This window comes from Vicia villosa, linkage group LG3 (genome assembly GCF_029867415.1).
Source record: "Vicia villosa cultivar HV-30 ecotype Madison, WI linkage group LG3, Vvil1.0, whole genome shotgun sequence".
In the NCBI taxonomy this organism is placed as follows: domain Eukaryota; kingdom Viridiplantae; phylum Streptophyta; class Magnoliopsida; order Fabales; family Fabaceae; genus Vicia; species Vicia villosa.
The window spans coordinates 115,678,099-115,702,752 of record NC_081182.1 but is presented as its reverse complement, the minus strand read 5'-3'; the positions used below and the strand labels follow the sequence as shown (position 1 = coordinate 115,702,752).

The 24,654-nt window shown below is 35.7% G+C and overlaps 2 protein-coding genes across 2 annotated transcripts; both read left to right on the top strand.

Annotated features, from left to right (window-relative positions):
* Positions 1 to 935: 935 nt before the first annotated feature.
* On the top strand, positions 936 to 17,045 carry LOC131662377 (zinc finger CCCH domain-containing protein 18-like). Its single transcript, XM_058932146.1, has 4 exons — positions 936 to 1,225; positions 1,487 to 1,795; positions 9,542 to 9,602; positions 15,823 to 17,045. The coding sequence occupies exons 1-4, from the start codon at positions 1,100 to 1,102 to the stop codon at positions 16,812 to 16,814; spliced, it is 1,488 nt and encodes a 495-aa protein (XP_058788129.1). The 5' UTR covers positions 936 to 1,099; the 3' UTR covers positions 16,815 to 17,045.
* Positions 17,046 to 19,369: 2,324 nt separating this feature from the next.
* On the top strand, positions 19,370 to 20,628 carry LOC131658842 (uncharacterized). The gene is made up of 3 exons (XM_058928093.1): positions 19,370 to 19,910; positions 20,051 to 20,179; positions 20,336 to 20,628. The coding sequence occupies exons 1-3, from the start codon at positions 19,370 to 19,372 to the stop codon at positions 20,626 to 20,628; spliced, it is 963 nt and encodes a 320-aa protein (XP_058784076.1).
* Positions 20,629 to 24,654: the final 4,026 nt, after the last annotated feature.

Below are 24,654 nucleotides of genomic sequence, written 5' to 3'. Positions count from 1 at the left end.
AAATAACTAATAAAATCGGGATGTTACAATCATGACCAAACTAGCCAGGGACACTTGGGAGTCATTTCAAACAAAACATTATCTATTACAAGAAAAACATTAAAAGCGCGTGTTCCTGATGGCCATGACATCCGATCAAAGGCCTCACGTTTCCGGATCCAGTGGTCGGGTAGGAACACGTATTGCAAACCCTCGTCCTACAAAGTAAAAACAAGAGCCTGGGGGAATAATAAAAAAATAATTTGGGAAACAATTGTTCTAGACTGTTTGAAAAGCCTAAAGGCGAATGACCCAATGATAAAGTGGAAACGGTAGAAGTGCGTAGAACATGTATATCTTCTCCTTTTTTAGAAATAAATGATTTAATCCAAGGGAGCTTTGCTGGCTGCCCAGACCAATCTGACGGCTGACTGCGTTTCGCGCCTTATTCAACGCTTTTAGTTGTCAACTACTTCTTCTATTTAAGAGAAAAATTACACAATTTCTCAGGTATTCAAATCCATTCTCATCCGCACATCACTTTTCATTCTCTTACTGACTTAAACATTAAAGTGTCAACCTTACAAGTCAATCTTCTATCTACCACATTGAAAAAACCACTACAATCAACTCTGCCTCCTTATTTACCAATCAACTCTGGTTCTACTAGTCAATTTTCAAATATTTCTGACTTTTAAACTAAAAAAAAGAGTTATTTTAGAATTTTATTCATAGCCACATTTAAAATTTTGTTTTTACTAATTGTGATGTGTTGGAAGGTGCCAAGCTTTACCTAACAATTACATTTTACCAAACATATATTTTATAAATATTTAACTTTTATTTTCACCACTTCTAAAATAACCTTATGAATTACTTATGATATGCATTTACATTACAAATTTCTTTACACTTAACAATTAAACTCATTATATCCCGTGAAAAAAAAAATTAAACTTATTATAATTTTTTTGATAATGTATTGAATGCTTAATCTTTTGAAATTTTTTCTTATATATAACTGACAAAAGAAATTAAGAGAGGTGAAGGAAGAGAAAGGAAAAGAAGGAGAAAGTGCGGTGTGCATGGTAGTTGGATTTTATTGTATCGCCTGGTAGAAATGGGTAGCGAAGAAGAGAGGGTTCTTGAGAACCAACTAGAACTCCAATTGCACGAGCAAAGAGATTCTCTCACTGCTATCGATGACGCTCTTCTCCTTGATCCAACCAATTCCGAACTCCTCGAGGTATGTAACGATTCTGCAACCCTATATCTTCAATTTCAATTCTTGTGCTGTTCATTAAATCTCTATTATCTCATTGAATTGTACTGTAGTATATTATTTCTGATATGTTTAATTGTTTGTGTCATTATTAGGGTTTTATTTCTTCTGCATTGACATGAATTGGAAAATCCATTTGAGTTGTTGTTGGTTAGCTGTTATATGTATGTTTAGGGTTAACTGCTGTGCTGTGCATAAATAACTTAAGATTGTTCGATATCGCAGGTTCATGAGGAGCTTGTTCAGGCTATTAAGGATGCTGAGGAAGGACTTCTTCACTTAAAGCGTTCAAGATTATTATCTGAAGCAGACGCAGTGCTGCGAAGTACTAATATTTTTGCGGAAGAAGAGAAAGTAGAGCCCCTTGATCCTGCTGATGTTGAACCAGAGCCACTAGAAGAAAAAGGCTTTTCTGTTGGATCTAAATGTAGATTTCGTTACAAAGATGGACGTTGGTACCATGGTCAAGTGCTGCAATTGGATAATTCAGTGGCAAAGATTTCATTTCTTACTCCTACATCTGACAATATGCTGGTATGCAAGATTATTTTTAGTCAAGTGTATCTCTTTCTTATATTTTGGTGACAAAATGTATATTGCATTATTCTATTTTATAGTTTTAACTAACAATAATATAGTTTTTCTCCTCCTCCATGTCCTCTAATGTAACAAATAAAAACTAAGGGTGCTTGAAATAACAGCAGTTTGCCAAATTTTGAGTTTAATCTAATATATAGATGGGGAAAAATAGGTGATGAGATACAAGCATATGATTGGTAGTATGCTTTATTTTAAATTTTCATAGATATATTTAGTAGAGAAAAAGGCAAATGATAAATTTATTTCTGCTGTTTCTTCTATTTTTGTGAAGAGATGTATATTGCAATATTCTACTTTATATTTTTAACTAATGTTGTTTTTTTTATACACTTTTTATACAACGTTTTTTAAAAAAATTTATTAATCTTGCTAAAACTAGTTAGTTTGAACCAATGTAGTTCTTCTCTCCTTCAATTTCCTAAGAAAATAAGGGAGCTTGAAATAACAATAGTTCGCTAATTTTTAGATTGAATCTTAATATATAAAAGGGAAAAAATATGCAACACATGCATATGATGGGTATTACGCTCTATTTCTAATTTTCTAAGATTTATTTAGAAGTAGCGAAAAAAGAAAATTAGTTCACATATGCTGATTTGGATACCCCTCTATTTCTAATTTTCTAAGATTTATTTAGAAGTAGCGAAAAAAGAAAATTAGTTCACATATGCTGATTTGGATACCCCTGTTGCTCTTTACCTTTAGCCGTTTCGAAATAAGGAAAGTGATATGCTATATGTTGTCACAGTTTAGTGTAACTCCTCACTAGACAAAATAAAAACACGTTCATGTGTTTTTCTCTCACAATTTAAAGTCTTGGGGATAGTTATTCATGGTATGGTGTCCAAGTGATCTAGAGTTTTATCCTTGGTAATCCAAATTATTATTATGAAAGTTGAATTTAAGCACAATGTAGGTGATCTTGTACGTTGTTCACGCTTGAAATCCAAAGGGTTTTTCGGGAGTTGGTGTATTTTTAGATATCATATAAATATCATCTAGGGTTAATAGTAGTTCACCCCCCCTATAATATTAGCGAATTTTGCTTTTCCCCCCTCCCTACTTTTGGCAACGGTTTTTTCAAAAAAACCGTTGCCAAAACCTGCCTCTGGCAACGGTGGAGGTAAACCGAAACACGCTCATATTACAGGGGGGTAAACTACTATTAACCCTATCATCTATAGGTTTCAACCTTAGCCTTTGGAAAAGTGCACTCAACCTAAGTCTTCCTTCCTTACTAAACTGATATAGGTGATCTTTTGTGTTGTTCACGCTTGAAATCCAAAGGGTTCTTCCGTGAGTGGGTGTATTTTTAGATATCATATAGAAATTATTTATAGGTTTGAACCTAATAGCGTAAACATTTGGACAAGTGCAGTCGGGTTAACTCATGCTTACTAAACTAACTTGAAAGATGATGATTGTCCACATTTATAAACATATTTTCAGGGCATATCTCATCCAATGTAAGATTCTTAACTGTAGGAAAGTGATTAGCTCAATTTTCCTTTCCTTTAACATGCAATTTGATCAATGGCGTCCGAAAATCCCCCTCCTCTTACTCCACCACACAATCCACCTATTTGTCTACCTTCGTGATGGTAATTCCTCCGTCTTCCAATGAAGATCTGCCTCGTGTCAAATTCTTGCTGAAACTTTCCAAGAAGCTTGACGAGAAGAACTTATTAGTTTGGGCGTCAACAAGTTGAGCCAATCATCAATGCTCACAATCTTAAAAACTTCATCCTTTTTTCCATTAATTCCTCCCTAGTTTATTTGAAGTGCTGATTAGCGTCCAACGTTAAAAATCCAGAGTATCGTCCTTGGATTTGCCAAGATCAATGGCTTTTGTCGTGGTTACAATCGACCTTAACTGGTTCTATTATGATGCGTGTGCTAGGTTCTACTCATGCATACTAGCTTTAGAAGTGAATTCACGGTCACTTCCAAAAACTCACCTGTGAAAGTGTGACAACACTATTCTAGACTTTGAGCCAATGATTGTCTGTAGAAGAGTATCTTCTTTACATCAAAGAGCTCATTGATTCATTTGCATTCATTGGGGATCCCATTCCACCACAACAACACATTGATGTTATTCTGGAAGGCCTACCTCAAGAGATTGGACCTATAATAACTTGATTGAGAATAAAGTCAAGTTAATTCAAGTTGAAGAAGTTGAGGCATTACTTCTTGCTCATGAAACGCTTAGTGAGAAGTTCAAGAAATCTTCTCGTGTTGAAAACACATAAAATATCCCACTCAATCTAAACTAGTTAGTTTTAACAAATATAGTTTTAACATATAGTTTTTCTCCTCTTCAATTTCCTCTACTGCAACTAGTTAGAAAATAAGGGAGCTTTAAATAGCAATAGTTTGCCAATTTTTAGATTGAATCTAATATATAGAAGGGGAGAAATATGCAACTCATGCATATGATGGGTATTACACCCTATTTCTAATTTTCTAAGATTTATTTAGAAGCATAAAAAAAAGCAAATGATAAGTTCACATATGCTGATTTGAATACCCCCTTTGCTCTTCACCTTTAGCTGTCCAGTAAATAAGGAAAGTGATCTGCTACATGTTCTCATAGTTTAAGTGTAACTCCTCACTAGACTAAATAAAAACACCTTTAACCGTCTAGTAAATAAGGAAAGTGATCTGCTACATGTTCTCATAGTTTAAGTGTAACTCCTCACTAGACTAAATCAAAACATGATCATGTGTTTTCCTCTCACAATTTAAACCCTTGGGGATAGTGATTCATGGTATGGTGTCCCAGTGATCTAGAGTTTTATTCTTGATAATCCAAATTATTATTATGAAAGTTGAATTTAAGCACAATATAGGTGATCTTTTGCGTTGTTCACGCTTGGGTCTAAAGGGTTTTTCGGGAGTTGGTGTAGTTTTAGATATCATATAAATATCATTTATAGGTTTCAACCCAAGCATTTGGAATTGTGTACTCTGACTAAGTCATCCTTACTAAACCGATATAGGTGATCTTGTGTGTTGTTCACACTTGAAATCCAAAGGGTTCTTCCGTGAGCGGGTGTAATTTTAGATATCATATAGAAATTATTTATAGGTTTGAACCTAATAGCATAATTTGGAGAAAGTGCAGTGGGCCTAACTCATCCTTACTAAACCGATATAGGTGATCTTGTGTGTTGTTCACACTTGAAATCCAAAGGGTTCTTCCGTGAGCGGGTGTAATTTTAGATATCATATAGAAATTATTTATAGGTTTGAACCTAATAGCATAATTTGGAGAAAGTGCAGTGAGCCTAACTCATCCTTACTAAACCGAACCAACTTGAAAGATGATGATTGTCCCCATTTATAAACATATTTTTAGGCCATATCCCACCCAATGTAAGACTCTTAACTTTATGAAAGTGATTAACTAAATTTTCCTTTCCTTTAACATGGTATGACAGAGTCCGGTTTGATCAACAGCGTCCAGAAATCCTCCTCCTCGTCATCCACCATAGAATCCACCTATTTGTCTACCTCCCTGATGGTAATTCCTCCGTCTTCAAATGAAGCGTCAAATTCTTGCGGAGAATTTCCAAGAAGCTTGATGAGAAGAACTTCTTAGTTTGGGCGTCAACAAGTTGAGCTAGTCATCAATGCTCACAATCTTTAAAACTTCCTCAGTTTATTTGAAGTGCTGGTCAGCTTCCAACACTGAAAATCCAGAGTATCATCCTTGGATTCTGCAGGATCAATGGCTTTTGTCATGGTTACAATCGACCTTTATTGGTTCTATTATGACATGTGTGCTAGGTTCTACTCATGCATACTAGCTTTGGAAGTGAATTCACGACCATTTCCAAAAACTCACGTGTGCGAAAGTGTGGCCTCTCTGTTCTAAACTTTGAGCTACTGATCCTCCTGTAGAAGAGTACCTTCTTTGGATCAAAGCGCTCTTGATTCACCTGTATTCGTTGGTGATCCCATTCCACCACAACAACTCATTGATGTCGTTTTGGAAGGCCCAACTCAAGAGGCTGGACTTGTAATATCTTGATTGAGAATAAATTCAAGTTAATTCAACTTGAAGAAGTTGAGGCATTACTTCTTGCTCATGAAATTTGTAATGAGAAGTTCAAGAAATCTTCTCATGTTGAAAACACATCAATTAATCTCACTCAATCAAAAAACTCTGGAGATCCTTCGTCCTTTGGACTTGATGTATCTATTCAGCACGCATCTTCTCAAGCACCACAATCGCAAGATTCTAACACATCTGGGTTCTATTTATCTGTTCTATCTTATTAATAGACTCCCCTCATCTTCAATTGATCAAGCTTCTCCTTACTTTACTCTATTTGGTCAGCATCTTGATTACAGATTCCTTAAAAGTATTTTGCCGTGCTAGTTTCCCTTTGTTAAAGCCTTATAATCCGCACAAATTTGACTTTAGGTCTCACGACACGAGTGTATTTTTAGGTTACTATACCTCTCTCAAGGGTTACAAATGTCTCTCACCTGTGGACATCTCTCTCTATATAAAAATGTCTTGTTCAATGAGTCTAGGTTTCCCTATCTTGATATGTTTTTCACTAAATCCGAGTCTAGATTTCTCCATCTCTTAGTCCCATTCCTTTAGTTTCCTCACATTTCTCACATCGTATTTCTCATCAACAACCTTCCCCCATTACTACTCCCAATCAGCCATCAACTAACCATTCCTTCAATAGGTCCATATCTTCACTTTATTCTTCAACAAATACTGTACCACCGCCTCCTAGTCCTCCCACTGCATATTCCGCAAATCATAGTACCACAACCCCTATGACCACTTCCTCACCTTCCTCCATTCATGTCCCACCAATCCAACCTCAAAACACTCATTCCATGTAAACCAAACCTGATCTTGGATTCCCTTACCTTACCTTCATCCATCAGTTTTTCTTACTGACACTGAACCTAAAACTTCCAAGCAAGCTCTGAAAGATCCTAAATGAACCTAAAACTGCCAAACAAGCCCTGAAAGATCCTAAACGGCGCTCAGCCATTTAGGAAGAATACAACGCCTTACTTAAAAATGCCACCTAATGGGAAAGCCATTGGGTGTAAATGGGTCTTTAGGATAAACGAAAATGCTGATGGCACTGTCAATAAGTACAAGCCAAGGCTAGTTGCTAAAGGATTTCATCAACTTCATGGTTTAGACTTCCATGAAACATTCTCTCTTGTAATTATGCCTGTGATTATTTGCCTTATTTTAACCCTAGCCATCACTTACAAATGGCCAATCAAGCTACTAAATGTCAATAATTCCTTCTTGAATGGGGTTCTTGATGAAGTTCATATGGAACAGCCCACAGGATTCACTTCTAATGACTCTTCTTTAGTTTGTTGCTTGCACACGGCCCTCTAATGCCTTAAACAGATGTAGACAATGGTTTAATTGCTTGAGAAGCACTACTAAATTTTGGCTTCAAAGAAAGCAAATGTAATCCATCTTTGTTTACCTACACCTTTAATTCCACTGTTACTTACCTTTTGAACTATGTGGATGTAATTAATACTTATTGGCAACTCTACAACATTGCTGCAATTCGTGACTCACAAACTAAACAGCTCCTTCTCACTAAAACAGCTAGGTGACTGATAGATCTGCTATTATTAGTTAAGAAGTTGTTACTTGCTAGTTAAGTAGTTGGTTAGTTAGTCAATGGGTAGTTAGTAGTTTTGTTGAGAGGTAGTTAGGCCAAATAAGACTTGCTGCCTATAAATAGATAAGAGGATTAGAGAGGGCAGCATCTCATCATTTGAGAGGAAGAAGGCCTTTTGGCATTGGGAGACAGGCAGACCCTCGAAGTGCTTCCTTTGTTTACAATCTAAGGTGATTCTTCCCCATTTTCAGTAATAATACACCAGTTGGTTCTATCTGACCTTGATTGTTTTCTTGGCATTAAGGTAAAGTTACATTCCACAGGATCACTCATTCTCCCTCAAACCAAATATATCCAGTATCTGCTGTTAAATATGGCTATGCATGAAACAAATCCTGTTCCTTACACCCAGTTTCAAACTCTCCAGAACTAGTTCTGCTCAGTTCTATTTTCCCACCCTTTTCAGATCACTGGTGGGTTCCTTACAGTATGCTACTATTTCCAGACCTGAATTGAGCTACTCTGTCAACGAAGTTTGCCAAATTGGGGAAAATCCTTTGGACACTCACTGGCAAGCTGTCAAAAGAATTCTACGATATCTTCACGGCACTGCATCTTGGACTTCTCCTCTCACCTGCCTCTTCTCACATACCTATCTCTTTATCAGGATTTTGTGATGCAGATTGAGCTGCTGATTCTAAGGATCACAGATCAATTTCTTTCCCCGCTTTCTTCTTTGTTCCACACCAGATCTCTTGGTGGTCTTGTAAGCAGACTGTTGTTGCAAGATCAAGGGCAGAGGCTGAATATTGAAGTCTTGCTCTCACTACTGCTGAAATGCTCTGGGTTCAGACTCTGTTCCATGAATTACAGGTTCCTCTCGCCCGTTCCACTGTTAACTATGACAACCACATCGCAGTAGCCATGGCACACCACCCAGTTCTGCATGCCAGAACAAAAGACATGGAGATAGACTTACTTTTTGTCAGGGAAAGGTTCTTGCCAAGAAGCTTGAACTTGAAGTGGTGCATATATCCCTAGGTCTGATCCAATAGCTGATAGCCTTACAAAACCTCTTTCCAATGAGAAGTTTTTGGCTTTCATACCAAGCTCAAGGTGGTTTCCCCTGTTCCTAAGAAAACTCACCCTGATCTTGAGGGTGTGTGTGTGTGTGTTAGATAAGCATATCTAGTTTTCTGTTGGTTCTAGCCAGCCGCGTGACAGCTGTATTACAACACATGTCAAAATAGAATGCCACATGAGTATATCTGTCTCAGGCTAGTTAGATCTGAGTGCAGGATAACACAAGTCTAAATCCGTAGAATCTGTCTATACAGATAACAACTGTAATACACAATTTAAATATATGAAAATATGAAAGCAATTCTCTCAAATGGTGGAATATTTTGAGTTTGATTTTTAGCAACTAATTTGTCATATTTTTTTATACCAGTGTTTTGTGAATGTAGACTGGCAGTTCTCCTGACACAGCTTTCGAAACCCTTACAGAGACTATTTTCTGCTATTACCCAATTTCAACTTTTTTTCTAGTGTTTGGAATACTATGGAATAAAATACAACAAAGAATCATTTTTATGAAAATAGTACATTTTACATATCATTAAATATTTCATGTAACATCCTTTATAAATTTTTTCATGTATTAAATTAGTAAAATGCCAGACAAATCTCGCAAATATTTCTTAACTACTTAAATGTGGAAGTTAAAAAGCCCCTTATTGTGCTTATTGATTTTCTCTCTGTCATTCTTTGTGTCTTGTTTCTTCGTCCGACAACTTTAGCCTTAAATGTTCTCATGGATTTCAGTGACCTCATCTGCCATTAATTACCTTATAAGATAATGTAAATCACTAAAACTTATTCTGATTGAACATTATATGAATAATATATGTGTGTGAAGTAGAATGGAATTGCTACTTTGAAGATATTCATCCTAGCATTTGCATTCACCAAAATTTAGGTTCCAGATTATTCGATGAAATCAATTGTTTTTCCTTCCATGTACTAACACTAGAACACCAAAGTGCAGATGTGCAAGTTCTTTTTACAACAGCGGTGTCGATTTGGTAGTAACTGTCGCCTATCCCATGGTAAGCTGCTGATATTTAGGAAATTTGACAAAATCAAATTGATTATAGGTAAAATCACATGGATCTCGTTTTAATCAACTCTTTCACTAAACTTTAGTGATATACTTGCACTTTTAAGTGCAGATATTCGCTGACTATATGTACCATTTTTTCCTTGCTAAGTTGTTGGTTCAAGTCTTTGTTCAGATCTGGGAGCTTGTACACGTGAATAAACTTTTGGGGCCTATGTTTTACTTTATGTTTACTTTGGTTACCGTTACAAGGGAAACATTCAATTTTATTATCTTAAAATGCTGTTCCATTACGAGGTTTAGATTTTGCTTAATATCTTAAAATATGTCGGTGGCTTGTCTACTTTCACCTAGATCAAGGAGGTATGATAGTCTTAGAGCTAACAAAAGGATTAAAGATAAATATTTGGATGTTGTTAATCTCAATTCAGAGACCCCGTGTATGGAAATGAAAGAGTAATGGATTACAGAGGATGGAGGAATAACCTCTTTGCAGAATTGATATAGGAAATTGTAATAAAGAAATAGCAATGATATCCTCAAGTCTGAGAATACACTCGCCTCATATGCCTACGTTATTCTGTTCTCCATCTATATACTCCTTTTATTCTTCAATGATTCTCACACTTTCCTTCTCCAATCCAGTCCTGCCAGCTGTCCATTCTGTTTTTTCCTTCACTTTCGGCTAACCAATTTTGCGTATGCACTCTTTTCTCCCTTCCTTTCATAAACACACAGGCCTCAATTGTGTGGCTTTTTTGTCCTCTTCTTTACTTCTCTGCCTTTTCCTAAGATATCTTGTACAACAAATTTAGATTCAGTGAGCTATGTGTTCGGATTTTTCTTTTAAAATGGTAATCCTTTCCTGACTCAAATGTTTGTGGCATTGGGGTGAAATGTTTCCCTGCTTCTCTCACTCAGTTGCTTCCATATACCTTAGTTTCTAAATGCATTAAGACATATACTCAGCATTGGAGAATTAGTCTATGAAAGAAAACATAAACAAATTACAGACGTAGTTCTGTTAATGCAATTGATTTTTCCTTTGTGTTTGAGAATATGAAGTGTTAGATGTTAAGAAATCCCCTTATTTATTTTTTGTTCCAGAATAAATCTCACACCCCCTTTAATCTGGGTTTTTAGTATACCATAAGTCTATTTTCAAATGCGTGGTTTCTGTTTTACAGTTTTACTGCTGTTGAGGTTATGAGATTTCAGATGAAGAGGCAAGAGAAAAAAAATAAAGACATGGAGTTGGAGTTGTTATTATAGTTTGATATGATTGACAATACACAAAAAAAACTAAGCACCAACACTTATTTATACTAGAACTAAGCTCCTTGTTGGAATTATAAAATATTGGAATTATAAATTTGTATTTAGGAGTCAATACATGTACCTAGGAGTCTATGCCTAGAAAATTACATACATGTATCTAGGAACTAGCAACATCCTTGAAAATCTTATCTTGTATTTACTCTCTAGTGTGTATATAATCAAATTACTTGAGTGCATTAGGAACTCAAGCATTTTACCAAATATTCAATTCTCTACATGGTATCAGAGCTCTCGATCTTGAGAGACTTGCTTCCGCATAAACCCTAGCCGTCTTCATTTCGGTAAATCCTAAGTCACCTTCATCGTGACAATTTTTCCGCCTTCATTGCAGCCTTGTTACCCTTCATTGCAATTTTTTTTTTCTGCCTTCATTGCAGCCTTGTTACCCTTCATTGCAGCCTTGTTACACTGTCCGAAACACCTCACTCAAACCCCTCTTTATTTCTTTCATCTGTCAACCCTTCATTGCTGTCTTGTAGGCCCCTCTTGAGGAATATTTCATCTTCTTGTTATTTTTATTTTTAGCTTGTTTCTAATGGCTAAAAAAAATTATGCTGATTACTCTTTATCATTCACCGAGGATGAGGTGAATCATTTAAAGGTTATACTTGACTCTGTCAGTAAGCCTTTTGGTAGTTGTTCTCGACCGACGACCGGCTTGAGCGTATGCTCTCAATCCTTTAGTGTTTGCGATAAAATCCCTAAGAATGCTTGGATTTTGGACTCTGGTGCCACCGACCATATGACATTCAATCCCAGTTGGATTTCATCTTACACCTCCTCTGAGAAGAACCGTTATGTTACGGTTGCTAATGGTTCTTATGCTCGTATTGATGGCTCTGGGAGTGTTAACTTGCAACCTTCACTTCAATTACAGGATGTGCTACATGTTCCCACACTCTCTCACAACCTAATATCTGTTCGTAAACTCACCCGTGATCAGAACTGTAAAGTAATATTTTTCACTTCTTATTGTGTTTTTCAGGATCTTACCACGGGGAAGACAATTGGAGTTGCTAAGGAAAAGGGAGGGTTGTACTACCTATCTAATGAACCAAATTGTTCGAAGGTGTTGGCTTCCTACTTGCAGACTGAGTCTTCGATGTCCTCTTCTCATTCCGCCGCACAAATTTGGCTTCAGCACAAACGTCTTGGTCATCCACCATTCTCTTTAGTTAAGTCTATGTTTCCTTCTTTATTTTTACATCATTCAGTTGAGTCTTTTAAATGTGACGTTTGTGAGTTAGCTAAACATCATCGTGTCTCTTTTACTCCTAGTTCTAATAGAAGTGTTGAACCTTTTGATCTCATACATTCTGATGTATGGGGACCAGCACCTATTTCTAATATTTCGGGTGCTAAATGGTTTGTATCATTTATTGATGATTGTACTCGAGCAACTTGGATTTTCTTGATGAAGGATAAATCAGAAACACCGGAATTGTTTATTAGTTTTTTAAATATGGTACAAACACAATTTGGCAAGGGGATTAAAAGAATCCGCTCTGACAATGGCAAAGAGTATGCCAATCACATCCTTTCAAATTTTACCAGTCAACGAGGAATAGTTCATGAATTTACATGTGTCGACACCCCACAACAAAATGGTGTTGCAGAAAGAAAGAATCGTCATTTACTTGAAGTTGCTCGAGCCATTCTCTTCCAAATGGCAGTTCCCAATTCATATTGGGGAGAAGCCGTTTTGACAGCTGCCTACTTGATTAATCGAGTTCCATCTCGCATGTTAGGTAATGTCAGTCCTGTTCAGTTTATGACTTCACGGTTTCCTTCTGTTTCTATTTTGCAGAGTCTCGAGTCTCGAGTATTTGGTTGTGTTGCCTTTGTCCATATCCATAAACAACACCGAAGTAAGTTGGACCCCCGTGCAGCCAGATGCATCTTTGTTGGCTATCCCCCAAACAAGAGAGGATACAAATGCTATCATCCTCCTAGTCGTAAGTACTTTGTCTCTAAAGATGTCACGTTTCATGAGAATTTAGCCTACTTCTCTCGTCCTCAGCTTCAGGGGGAGAGCATTCAGAATGTAGAATCTGATTCCGAATTTTTAGTCCTACCAGAGTTGCCCATGACTCCTCTCATAAGTCCTATTACCGGTCCTACAATTGAGTCTCCCGAGTCGGCTGTGAATCCTGTGTCAAGTCCTATTACTGATCCTCCTATTATTGATCCTGCTTCTCCAAATACAGAATCTGAGTCGCCTGCTTCTATTTTTGTCCCTCCTTTGTCGTCTGTTTTGCAGGAACCATCATCTTCTATACCAACAAAAACTAAGGCTGGTGAGCCAACCTTGGTGTATCAAAGAAGAAGTAAGCCCGACCTGCTCCAAACACAACTCCAATTGCCAGAACCGGAGGTAAGTGTTGAAACTCATAATCCTATTAGTGATTCCCATAGCTCTGACACTTGCGACACTAATACAGATGATTTGCCTATTGCTTTAAGGAAAGGGAAAAGGTCATGTGCCAAATACCCTATATCTCAATTTGTCTCCACTAAAAATCTTTCCTTGCAGCATCAAAGTTTTATTTCTGCAGTTGACTCTGTGGTCATCCCATCATCTGTTCAAGAGGCATTGAAAGATAGAAATTGGGTCCAAGCCATGGATGAGGAAATGAAAGCTCTTGAAAAAAATGGAACTTGGGAGATTGTTGATAGACGGGAAGGCAAGAAACCCGTTGGTTGCAGGTGGATCTATACAGTCAAACACAAATCAGATGGTACTCTTGATCGTTACAAAGCCAGACTAGTAGCAAAAGGATACACACAAACATATGGCATAGATTATGAGGAAACCTTTGCTCCAGTTGCGAAAATGAACACTGTTCGAATCTTATTATCTCTTGCTGCTCACTATGGATGGGAATTACAACAATTTGATGTCAAAAATGCATTCTTGCATGGAAACTTAGAAGAAGAGGTGTACATGGAAATCCCGCCGGGATTTGGCCCTTCATGTGGATCCAACAAGGTGTGTCGATTGAGGAAAGCCTTATATGGGCTAAAACAATCTCCTAGAGCATGGTTTGGAAGATTCACAAAAGCAATGGTGTACTTAGGCTACAAGCAGAGTCAAGGAGATCACACTCTTTTCTTTAAGCACTCGCATGAAGGAAAACTGACTATCCTTCTTGTTTATGTTGATGATATTATTATTACAGGAGATGATCAGGCAGAGAAACAATTGCTAAAGGAAAAACTATCGGCAGAATTCGAGATGAAGGACCTTGGACAACTCAAGTATTTTTTGGGAATTGAGGTTGCTTACTCAAACCAAGGCATTTTCATATCTCAAAGGAAGTATATACTCGATCTCTTGCAGGAAACTGGGAAACTCGGATGCAAACCTTCAAGTGTTCCCATAGAGCAAAACCACAAGTTGAGCCTTGAAGAAGAAAGTGCCAAAGTTGACAGAGTCCAATATCAGAGGTTGGTAGGGAAGTTGATTTACCTGGCACACACTAGGCCTGACTTGGCTTATGCAGTCAGTGTAGTGAGTCAATTTATGCATGACCCGAGAATGCGACACTTACAATCTGTTGATCGCATCTTGCAATACCTCAAGGCTACTCCAGGAAGAGGACTATTGTTCAAAAGAGGTGGAAGTTTAACTATAGAAGCCTACACCGATGCTGACTATGCAGGATCAATTAGTGATAGAAGATCCACTTCGGGTTTTTGCACCCTCTTGTGTGGGAACCTTGTCACATGGAGAAGTAAGAAACAAAATGTAGTGGCTCGATCAAGCGCTGAGGCAGAATTTCGAGCTTTGGCTCAAGGAATTTGTGAGTTACTTTGGATGAGGATCATTCTAAATGATCTGAAAATACAATGTGAAGGGCCTATGAAGTTGTTCTGTGACAACAAGTCAACAATCAGTATTGCTCATAATCCTGTTCAGCATGACAGGACCAAACACATTGAGATTGACCGCCATTTCATCAAGGAAAAACTAGACAGTGGTTTAATAGCTACATCCTACATTCCTTCTAAGCATCAACTAGCAGATGTGTTAACAAAAGGCTTGCCACCTGATCGTTTCAATCAATTGACTTGCAAGCTGGGAATGATTGATATCCATCACCAGCTTGAGGGGGAGTGTTGGAATTATAAAATATTGGAATTATAAATTTGTATTTAGGAGTCAATACATGTACCTAGGAGTCTATGCCTAGAAAATTACATACATGTATCTAGGAACTAGCAACATCCTTGAAAATCTTATCTTGTATTTACTCTCTAGTGTGTATATAATCAAATTACTTGAGTGCATTAGGAACTCAAGCATTTTACCAAATATTCAATTCTCTACATTAGTTAAGAGTCCCACATCGGACAATATATGGCCTAAACATGTCCTTATAAGTGGGGGCAATCCTCACCCTACAAGCCGGTTTTGTAGGGTTGAGTTAGGCCTAACCACATTTCTTAACATGGTATCAGAGCCTCGTTTAAGATCCGGTGGGCCACCTTCTATGGTTTCCGCTATCGGGCCACCCACCATTTATTTCCACGCTCCAGTTGTCTAGTCCTGGGCGTGAGGGGGTGTGTTAAGAGTCCCACATCGGACAATATATGGCCTAAACATGTCCTTATAAGTGGGGGCAATCCTCACCCTACAAGCCGGTTTTGTAGGGTTGAGTTAGGCCTAACCACATTTCTTAACACTCCTAAATTCCAATCAAACAGGGTAAAATATATGATAATTCAAAATAATATAAGATAATACAAGGAGTTAGATACCTGCATAGCATCTAGATATACTTTTTACAATTACCATCTGGTTGTTGGTTATTTTTATAATTTTAGTGTTCATATATTTTGTGATGTTACAACTTTATCTATGTTTACAGGAATTGATGTTCAACTGTCCTCCCTTAAGGAATATGTCCCAACAATCTGGAAGCCATCTCATGCGGGGTCAAGTATATGGGCAGTCTCAAATGCAAATGCAGGCATTTGGAGAGAAGCTGAGCTTGAGTCATGGGATGAAAAAGCTGGAGTTGGACAAGTTGTTTTCCGAGACGATGGAAGTTCTTTGAAGCTTGGTGCACAAGATATGGTATTAACTGAATATGCAGATGTGAGTGACATAGATAGTGATTTCAGCTCAGAACAATCCGATTACAGTGGCTCCGAGGAAGAGGAGCCACAAGGTTTAGGATTTATGGATAGTACCAACTTACAGAAAGGTGTTCAAACAGAAACTGCTATATTTGCAAAGTGGGAGAATCACACCAGAGGCATAGCTTCCAAAATGATGGCGAATATGGGTTACCGAGAAGGAATGGGCTTAGGTTTAACTGGTCAGGGTATGGTTGATCCAATACCAGTTAAAGTCCTACCACCAAAGCAGTCATTAGATCATGCACTCAAATCTCATAAAGTAGAAGGGAACACAGAGAAGCAAAGGAAGAAACGGACCAGAGGTGGTAGAAGAAAACGCGAGAAGAAATTTGCAGAAGCAAATCGTGCCGCAAAAGAAAAGGAAGAATCGGCACCAGATGTCTTTTCACTAATAAATACTCAGCTAGCAATGCACGGTGAAGCTTCCAATGATGGCGGATCAATGAAGAAGCAGCAAAGTAAAAGCTTAGGGGAAGGTAAAAAGGTGGATAGGAGGGTGTTGGTTGCTTATGAGAATGATGTGAAGGATCTGAAAGTGCAGGTTCAAAAGTTTGAACAAATGGCAGAAGCAAACAAAAAAGAAAAGCCTGTTTACGATGCTGCCATGAAAAAATTAGTTCAAACCCGCAAGGCTTTGGCCGAGGCTGAAGCAGTTCACGCCTCTGCCTCAAATGATGTTGTTAGCAAAGAAAAAGAGAAGAGATGGCTAAAGTTTTAGTTACAGTACTTAGGACTCAGTTCTGTGTGTAGTTGCATATTGTAATGCCTTCAATGATGATACTTAAAAAGAAGAAAAATGAAAGAAAGCTCACAGGTCTAAGTAATAACTCTACTACGATACTTGTAGTTTGCGGTGTACTGTAATATGCAGCTCATGTACATGCTCTGTTCTAGTGCAGGTGGAAGATGTGGGATATTATTTTTATAAACCATCAATTTGATTTTGAAACTATCATTTTATTTAATTTAGTCTCTAAATTTTATAAATAGAATGAGTAGTTTCAAATGTATATAAATTCACGTAGATCCTTCACGTCATTCACGTCATTCTCATAAGGCTCAAACCTAAAATTTTGGCTCTTATATTTGAGCCTCGAACCTGAGTGTGAATCTAAATTGATGAATTTTTAATACACTAGAGAGTAAACGTAGTTTATTATATTGAGATGTTAGAGATTAATTTGAAGAATTTTATATATTTTAGAAATCATTTATTATATTTAATAATCTCTTAAACCGGTGGTCAGCATCCTGTTTTTTATACATTGTTTATTTTACACGTTGTTTGGATCAGCTGAAAGCTGATGGAAAGAAACCTGGAAGCTGATGGAAGCGCATAAAGTTTATTGAATTGTGTTTCCCCAATTTGAGTTGCCGAGTTTTGGGACCCAAGCCAAAAACTGATTCTCCCCAAAATGGGGAGGAATGGCAAAGGAACCTCTTATGTAAAAAAAATCATAAAAACTCTTAACTTAAAATAATATAGGAACTACTACTATCTTACAACTTTTTCTGCTATCCCTCTAACCAAGCTCTTCTTCACTTTCCATCAATTCAATTGACATACTGATGTTACAATTAGAGGTGATAAAAGGACCTGGTTTACTAGACATGTTTGTTTTATCCATATTTTTTCACGGAATTGATCAAATGTTTTTGACATACACTCTCTAACTTGTCCGCTCTGATCTGTCCCATTTTTATGGGCTTTTGCAGACACAAATATTAATAAGAATTTTTTAAATTTTTAGCATTTAGGGGTGCAAGACTTACATATAAGAGCCAAAATTTTAGATTCAAATCCTCAACTATGCTTGCTTTGTCGGCTCTATTTTTCGCGAGCTTTTGTGTGGCCGATCTAAACAGTGTAAGCATTCCCATTAGCCTCCTAGTTGTAGCCTCCAACTTTGGCAAAACAATGTTCCCTTCAGATCCGTCCTTAACCCCTGCTAGGGTGGAGATGTTAGTGATGCGCTAACGGTTTTTTAAAACCCTTATCTATTCATTTTGAAGCTCATCGGTGGTGAATCTTGATATTTTTGGTTCTTCCTCTATTTTGTTTGTCGATGGTTGAGTTCCGACGACGATTCCATGTTTAGGCATCACATATTGTGGCTAACAAAGAAAAAAGCATTCAAAACCAGCCAAAGCACCGTGGTTGCCGAAAGCAACGGTGCCATATGAAAAACATTGCAATTGCATTTAAATAATACTATTTTCTGACATGGATGGCTTTAAAATCATAAGACACTACCGATAGTGTTGCTCTTAGATGACCTCTTATTGTCTTGGTAAGTTACAATCTAAAGCAAAACATATAAATAATAGAAATATCAGTTTTGTAGTTTCACCTTTAGTCCTAGGTGGCGTTCAATTAGAATACATAATTTAAAGCCTTTAGGCCATCTCCAACGACAATCAATTGTCGTTTCGTACGCCAGTTGGAAGCAAATTGCAAAATTAAAGTTCCGCCACGCATGCCAACGTATGCAAAGCAACGGTAATTTTAAATAAAATATTAATATAATTTGGAAACTGTGTTGCAACGGCTCTTTTGCTTCTTTTTATTTTTATTTTTATTATTTTAATAATTTATTTGGTTATAAATAGAAACAAATGTTAGTCAAATTTTATCTCATAAATTTATTTCTTACTCCTAGTATTTTAAATTTTTCTCTCACAATTTCATCTTATTAGCCTTCAATTGATCATATATTTTATCAAATTTTTCATCTTCTTAGTTCAATTTATTATTGTTAAGGTCAAATGGACCCTAATCAATATAATTTTCAACAATCTATGTTCCATCTCATACAAAATCAGCAAAATTCTAATCCTCAAAATTATCAATTTTTCCCTCACCGTCAACAAACTCTACCGTATTTTTTCCGCCACCAAACAACCCAAATATTTATTTTAGACCACAGATAAATACTCATGGGATGAATTTTTCTCATCATGAACCCGAAACACCAAATGGGTTTATGACTGAACGCCAAGTTCTACAATTTTCAACTCAAGTTGGTATTGAAAATACTACAATTGAAAAAGAACAAAGGCGTTATGTTAAAAAAAAACCTTGAGAGGTATTTACAAGGGAAGATGATGCACTTCTTATGCAATCATGGCTCAGTATTTCAAAGGATCCAATTGTAGGAGTTGATCAAAAAGTCGATAGATTTTGGTTAAGAATCACCGATAATTATAACCAATATCGTGGGCAGTCACGAGAAAAGCTACAAGTTCAATTAAAATCTCGATGGCATCGAATAAATGGCCTTGTTCATAAATTTGTTGGGTGTTACAAACAAGCTGTTCGTGAAAAAAAGTGGGGCATCAGAGAAAGATATCTTAGTCAATGTACATGCTTTTTTTGAACAAGATGAATGTGCACCATTCAATCTTGAGTATGCATGGCGGATTTTAAAAGATGAACCTAAATGGATGGGAGCATCCACCGGAAATTCTTCAAAGAGAACAAAGAATTCTGTTAGCGGTGCATACACGACATCGCCAAACTCAGAGACACCTTCAAGTTATGAGTTTAACTCATCATCTCCAAGGGAGCGTCCATTGGGACAAAAGGAGGCAAAACGAAAAGGTAAGGCAAAGGAAAATTCAAATGCAACTGAACCTCCTTCTAGTGTTCGAATTGGTGAAAGTACTGCAATTGAGTTCTTAGAGAGATTCGTAAGGGGCGTGAATGAGGTATTTGGGGCCGAGTATTTAAGAAGGCCTAATAACAATGATGTTGAGCATCTTTTACAAATGGGGGAGTCACGTGGATTTCCAAGCATGCTAGGTTCCATTGATTGTATGCATTGGGAATGGAAGAATTATCCTGTTGCATGGAAATGACAGTTTTGTCGAGATGATCATGGTAAACCCACGATCATGCTGAAATAGTGGCATCACAAGACTTATGGATTTGGCATGCATTTTTTGGTATTGCAGGTTCAAACAATGACATTAATGTGCTAAACCAATCCAATGTGCTTAACGATATTTTGGAAGAACGTGCTGCTACTGTGCAATATACAATCAATGGGACTCTACATAATATGGGGTATTATTTAGCGGATGGTATATATTCTGAGTGGGCTACATTTGTCAAGACCATTTCAATGCCGCAAGGAGAAAAGAGAAAACTATTTGCACAACACTAAGAATCAGCTAGAAAGGATGTGGAACGGGCATTTGGAGTGCTTCAATCTTGATTTGCAATAATACGTGGTCCAGCGCGTGCTTGGCACATAGAAACCCTCAAGCATACCATATATGCTTGCATCATATTGCACAACATGATTGTCGAAGACGAACGACACACATATGGAGGTGATTTTGATTACTCTTATGATAATGCATGTAACAACAACTCAACGACCGAAACATTTAACGGTCCTCATCCGAATCTTGCAACAAGAATACAAAGAAGAGCAAGTCTTCGTGAAAAACAAGTTCATCGCCAACTTCAAGGAGATTTAGTCGAACATAATTGGGAACGTTTTGGACACGAGGATGAAGAAATTTAAATTTGAGTAATTCTATTATGTTATTTATTTTTATTGTTTTGAATTATATGTCATGTATTTGAGATTAATTTTAATTATCATTTTAAATTTATGTTTAATTTTAATTATTTTTATTTTATATTAATTTAAATAATTTAATTATTATTTAAATTAGATAAAATTTAATGTGAATAAAATATTAATATATAAAGTAAAATTGTGGGACCCAATATGGGTTCTTTAGAATTGCACAATTGAAGTGAAAATTGAGTGAGTTGCTTTAAGATGATGTGGCTTAATGAGTCCCACAAAAAACTCAAAAATGAGTTGCACCATTGGAGATGCTCTTATATATTTCACTTTTGTTTCAAAAGGTAAACTACAAGCTAATTTGTCGGTGATTAATCATTAAATTTTTTTTGATTAGATATTATAAAAATAACAAAAGAACAATACATTAAAACAACACTTGCATATAAGGATATCATGTTATTCCCTAAGATCTTTAACTCATCCTTAATAATTGAGAGTTGATCAAATCATAGTGCAATTAAACATGAAATAAGAGTTGGAAAAATATTAGATGAATCATACAAAAGATAATTGAGCTTCACTAGTAAGGAGCCTCCTCTTTAGACAACTTAGAAGATACTTCTAAAAAACATAGCATATATAGTAGGGTTTTTGAGGATTGCCATGCTTACACCCAAAATCCTACACCATGTATTTACACCCTAACAAATAAAGCATGATTCATGTATTTTTTTGTCAAAACAAATAAAATAAAAAATAATTAAACAATTTAGAAAATCAAAACCGTATAAAAATATGGTGTAGTGTACAAGTAACATTTCTCTAGGGTTTTTTTACCTCACAATTTTGGCGTGATGGTATGTAATCGCGTCACATTCAGTTACTTAAGCTTACGTGGAAATATGCGTGTTTTCTCAAATCACCCACAATCAAATATGACCATGACAAGATATTTCTAATGACTTGCGCTCTTGATGATGTTTTCAAGGATCATGCTACAATCCATGAATTGTGTAGCGATTTGATGAATTTTTCACTTTTTCTTATTGTCTTCAATTCTTGTTTGTTATTCTTACTCCATTTCTTGTCATTGTAACTTTCACCATGTAAAACAATGTAGAATTATCTGATTAAAGTAGTTTTTAGTTGAATTGAGCTTTTCCACAAGATTTTGATTCTTGCTATAACTTGCTTTGTTTCATGCAATGTTAGCTCCAAATATAATTAAAATACTTAAATAAATACTAGAAAAATGTAGTATGACATAATGTTATCACCCAATATCCAATTCATACGAGTTATCCTTCTAAGTATACCGAGTTGCTGAGAATGAAACTTGTAAAAATATTACGACAACTCTTATGTAACTTTCGAGTCTTCAGGTAACTCTTAATCTCTATAATATTCACGGGTCATTCCCAATTAATTACATTCAATTCCTTCATGGGGTCAACAAATATACCTCATTGTTCTCTTACATGCTAAATGAATTTCAATTCATACATCTAAACTTTACATTTGTTAAATTTGGCAAACAATTTCTTATCTCAAAGAACTATGCGATATTATTCTTGAGGTTTCCCTGTACTTTTAAGGGGTTTATAAATGAATTTCAATATGATCATTTAGGTTTTCCATAAACTTATAAAGGTAGGGATGCAAATGCGATCCATACAGCTCATGAATATTGTTGGAGAAAATTGTTACATTAATGACATTAATGAGTCTCTTAGTGACCATATCAGGTTTTAAATACGGTCTTTGGGATATCTGAAATCTTTACTCAAATATAGGGGGTTCAAAACCGAACACCCAGTAGAAAATTGCTAATCAAATTAAACCAAACTGAAACCGCAAAAAATGATATTTGGTTCAGACTTGTTTGAGCTATATTTTAACAAAATTGCACGGTTCGGTTTGTGATTTGTATTTTTCAAACCGAACCAAACCAAACCGCATCATGTTAAAATATTTGACGATATATTGGATACATTTTTAGAAATGGATCCGATCCCACAACTAAATTAGAGATTTTCATCTATTGATTTAATTAGTAGATGTGCTTGAAAATGAAATGGTCTGTTTTTAAATCTTTTTCATTCTTTTTAAATCTTTTGATATGTTTTTAAGTATTAACCTCTTCGATTAAGATATGTAAGAAGTTCTAATGGAGGATACTTGAATATCATGATTTTAATAAAATAGTTTAGTGTTGCTATGACTGAATTTTCTAGTAGTATGTGGCGTTTTCTTGTTGTCTTGGGTGAAGGTGATTAGTATAAGATTGAAGTGTTTCTAGGTTGTCTCGTGTGATGGGTAACCTAGTTTTGGTCTAGATGACATGTGCTTTATAATACACATTGTTATTTTGTTATTTGAGTCTTTTTTGTTATTTGATGCTAAAATAGTATTATAACTTGTACTCATTGACATTGTTTGTTATTTGGTAATGTATGAATGAATAAACACAAAGTTATCTTGTCCTCTATATGTGAATGTATGATTTAATAAAAATATTGTAAAAAATCGAACCAACCGAACCAATCCAAATCTCATTGGTTTGGTTTGATTTGGTTTGGTTCAATTTTATATCTAAAAAGCCAACCAAATCAAACTGAACCACACTTTTTTCCCTACTGTTCGGATGACTTTTAGCATAAAAATCACCCAAACCACACTGTCAACACCCCTACTCAAATATGATGGTACTCATTGTGTAGATCAATTTGAAAAATGTCCCAACTCTTACAAGTTGGTCTACTGACCTATTTTTTGACAAGTCCTATGGTCGATTTTTGAGTTCATTTATATCTTTTGTGGTTACTCTGAGTGGGGTTATGGAAACTATTTCGACCTCTCTCTGAGGCAAGATGTTACATCTCTTGGAAAAATATCGTTAGATTCAACATATTTTAATGAAATGCTATTTTTACTAAATGCGTTTAAGATATATATAAAGTGATCAAACATGATAAAATGTGTGATAACAATCAACACATCTATATATCACTTATGTTTTGACATTTTTTATTTCTTAACACAAGAAATTGAATATTTAAAAAAATTAAACGGATTATACATATCATCAATGTTGTCTCTCTTGTGCTCGACAAATATATACTCCCCTCGTCCCACAATGAGTGACCCAACACACCATTTCACACAAATTAAGAAAAATGTAAAAAAGTAAGAGAGATAATATTATTTTTACTATAATACCCTTATTTTGTATTGGAAATAGTGAAGTTTTTAATAATTAGTAGGGGTGTGCATGGTTAGTTATTTTTAAAAACCAAACCATAACCATTTTAAAACCATTTAAATGGTTTGGATTTATAACCATAACCACATTTTAATTAAAACTGGTTATAAATTTGGTTATGACTATATAACCGGTTTTTTAAAAAAAAATGCAGTTTTAAAAATTATTTTTTCCAAAAATATTTTTTTTTTTAAAAAAATTAATATTTTGAGAATTAAAATATTTGGATTTGGATAATAACCGGATTATAACCGAATCCAAAATAATTTAACCGGTTAATAACCATTTAATTATATCCGGATTATATGAATGGATAACCAAACCATTAATAACTAAACCGGTTAATAACCATTCAATTATATTCAGATATTTAAAAGTGGTTTAGGTTTGGTTATGGATTTAGACATCAAAATCGGATATTTTACACACCCCTAATAATTAGAGTGTAGAATTAAAAAAGTGTATTAAAAATTAAAATGAATCATTTATTTTGGGACACCATTTATTTTGGGACGGAGTAGTTTGTTTTAAAAAAAATTATTTGTTATCTAAAAAGATTAGCCGCTCAGTTAATTACTCAGTTTTTCTTTCAAATTCATAGCTTTTATTTAACTTATATGAACCATCAAAATAGAAAAACAGATTAAAATTAAAAAAGAGAGCAAGTTTAGATTAGACTTACTATCAAGACTTTCCTCCATGACCGGTGATGGTGGAAATCAGACAAAACCATTTCTAATCCTGCAAGACAC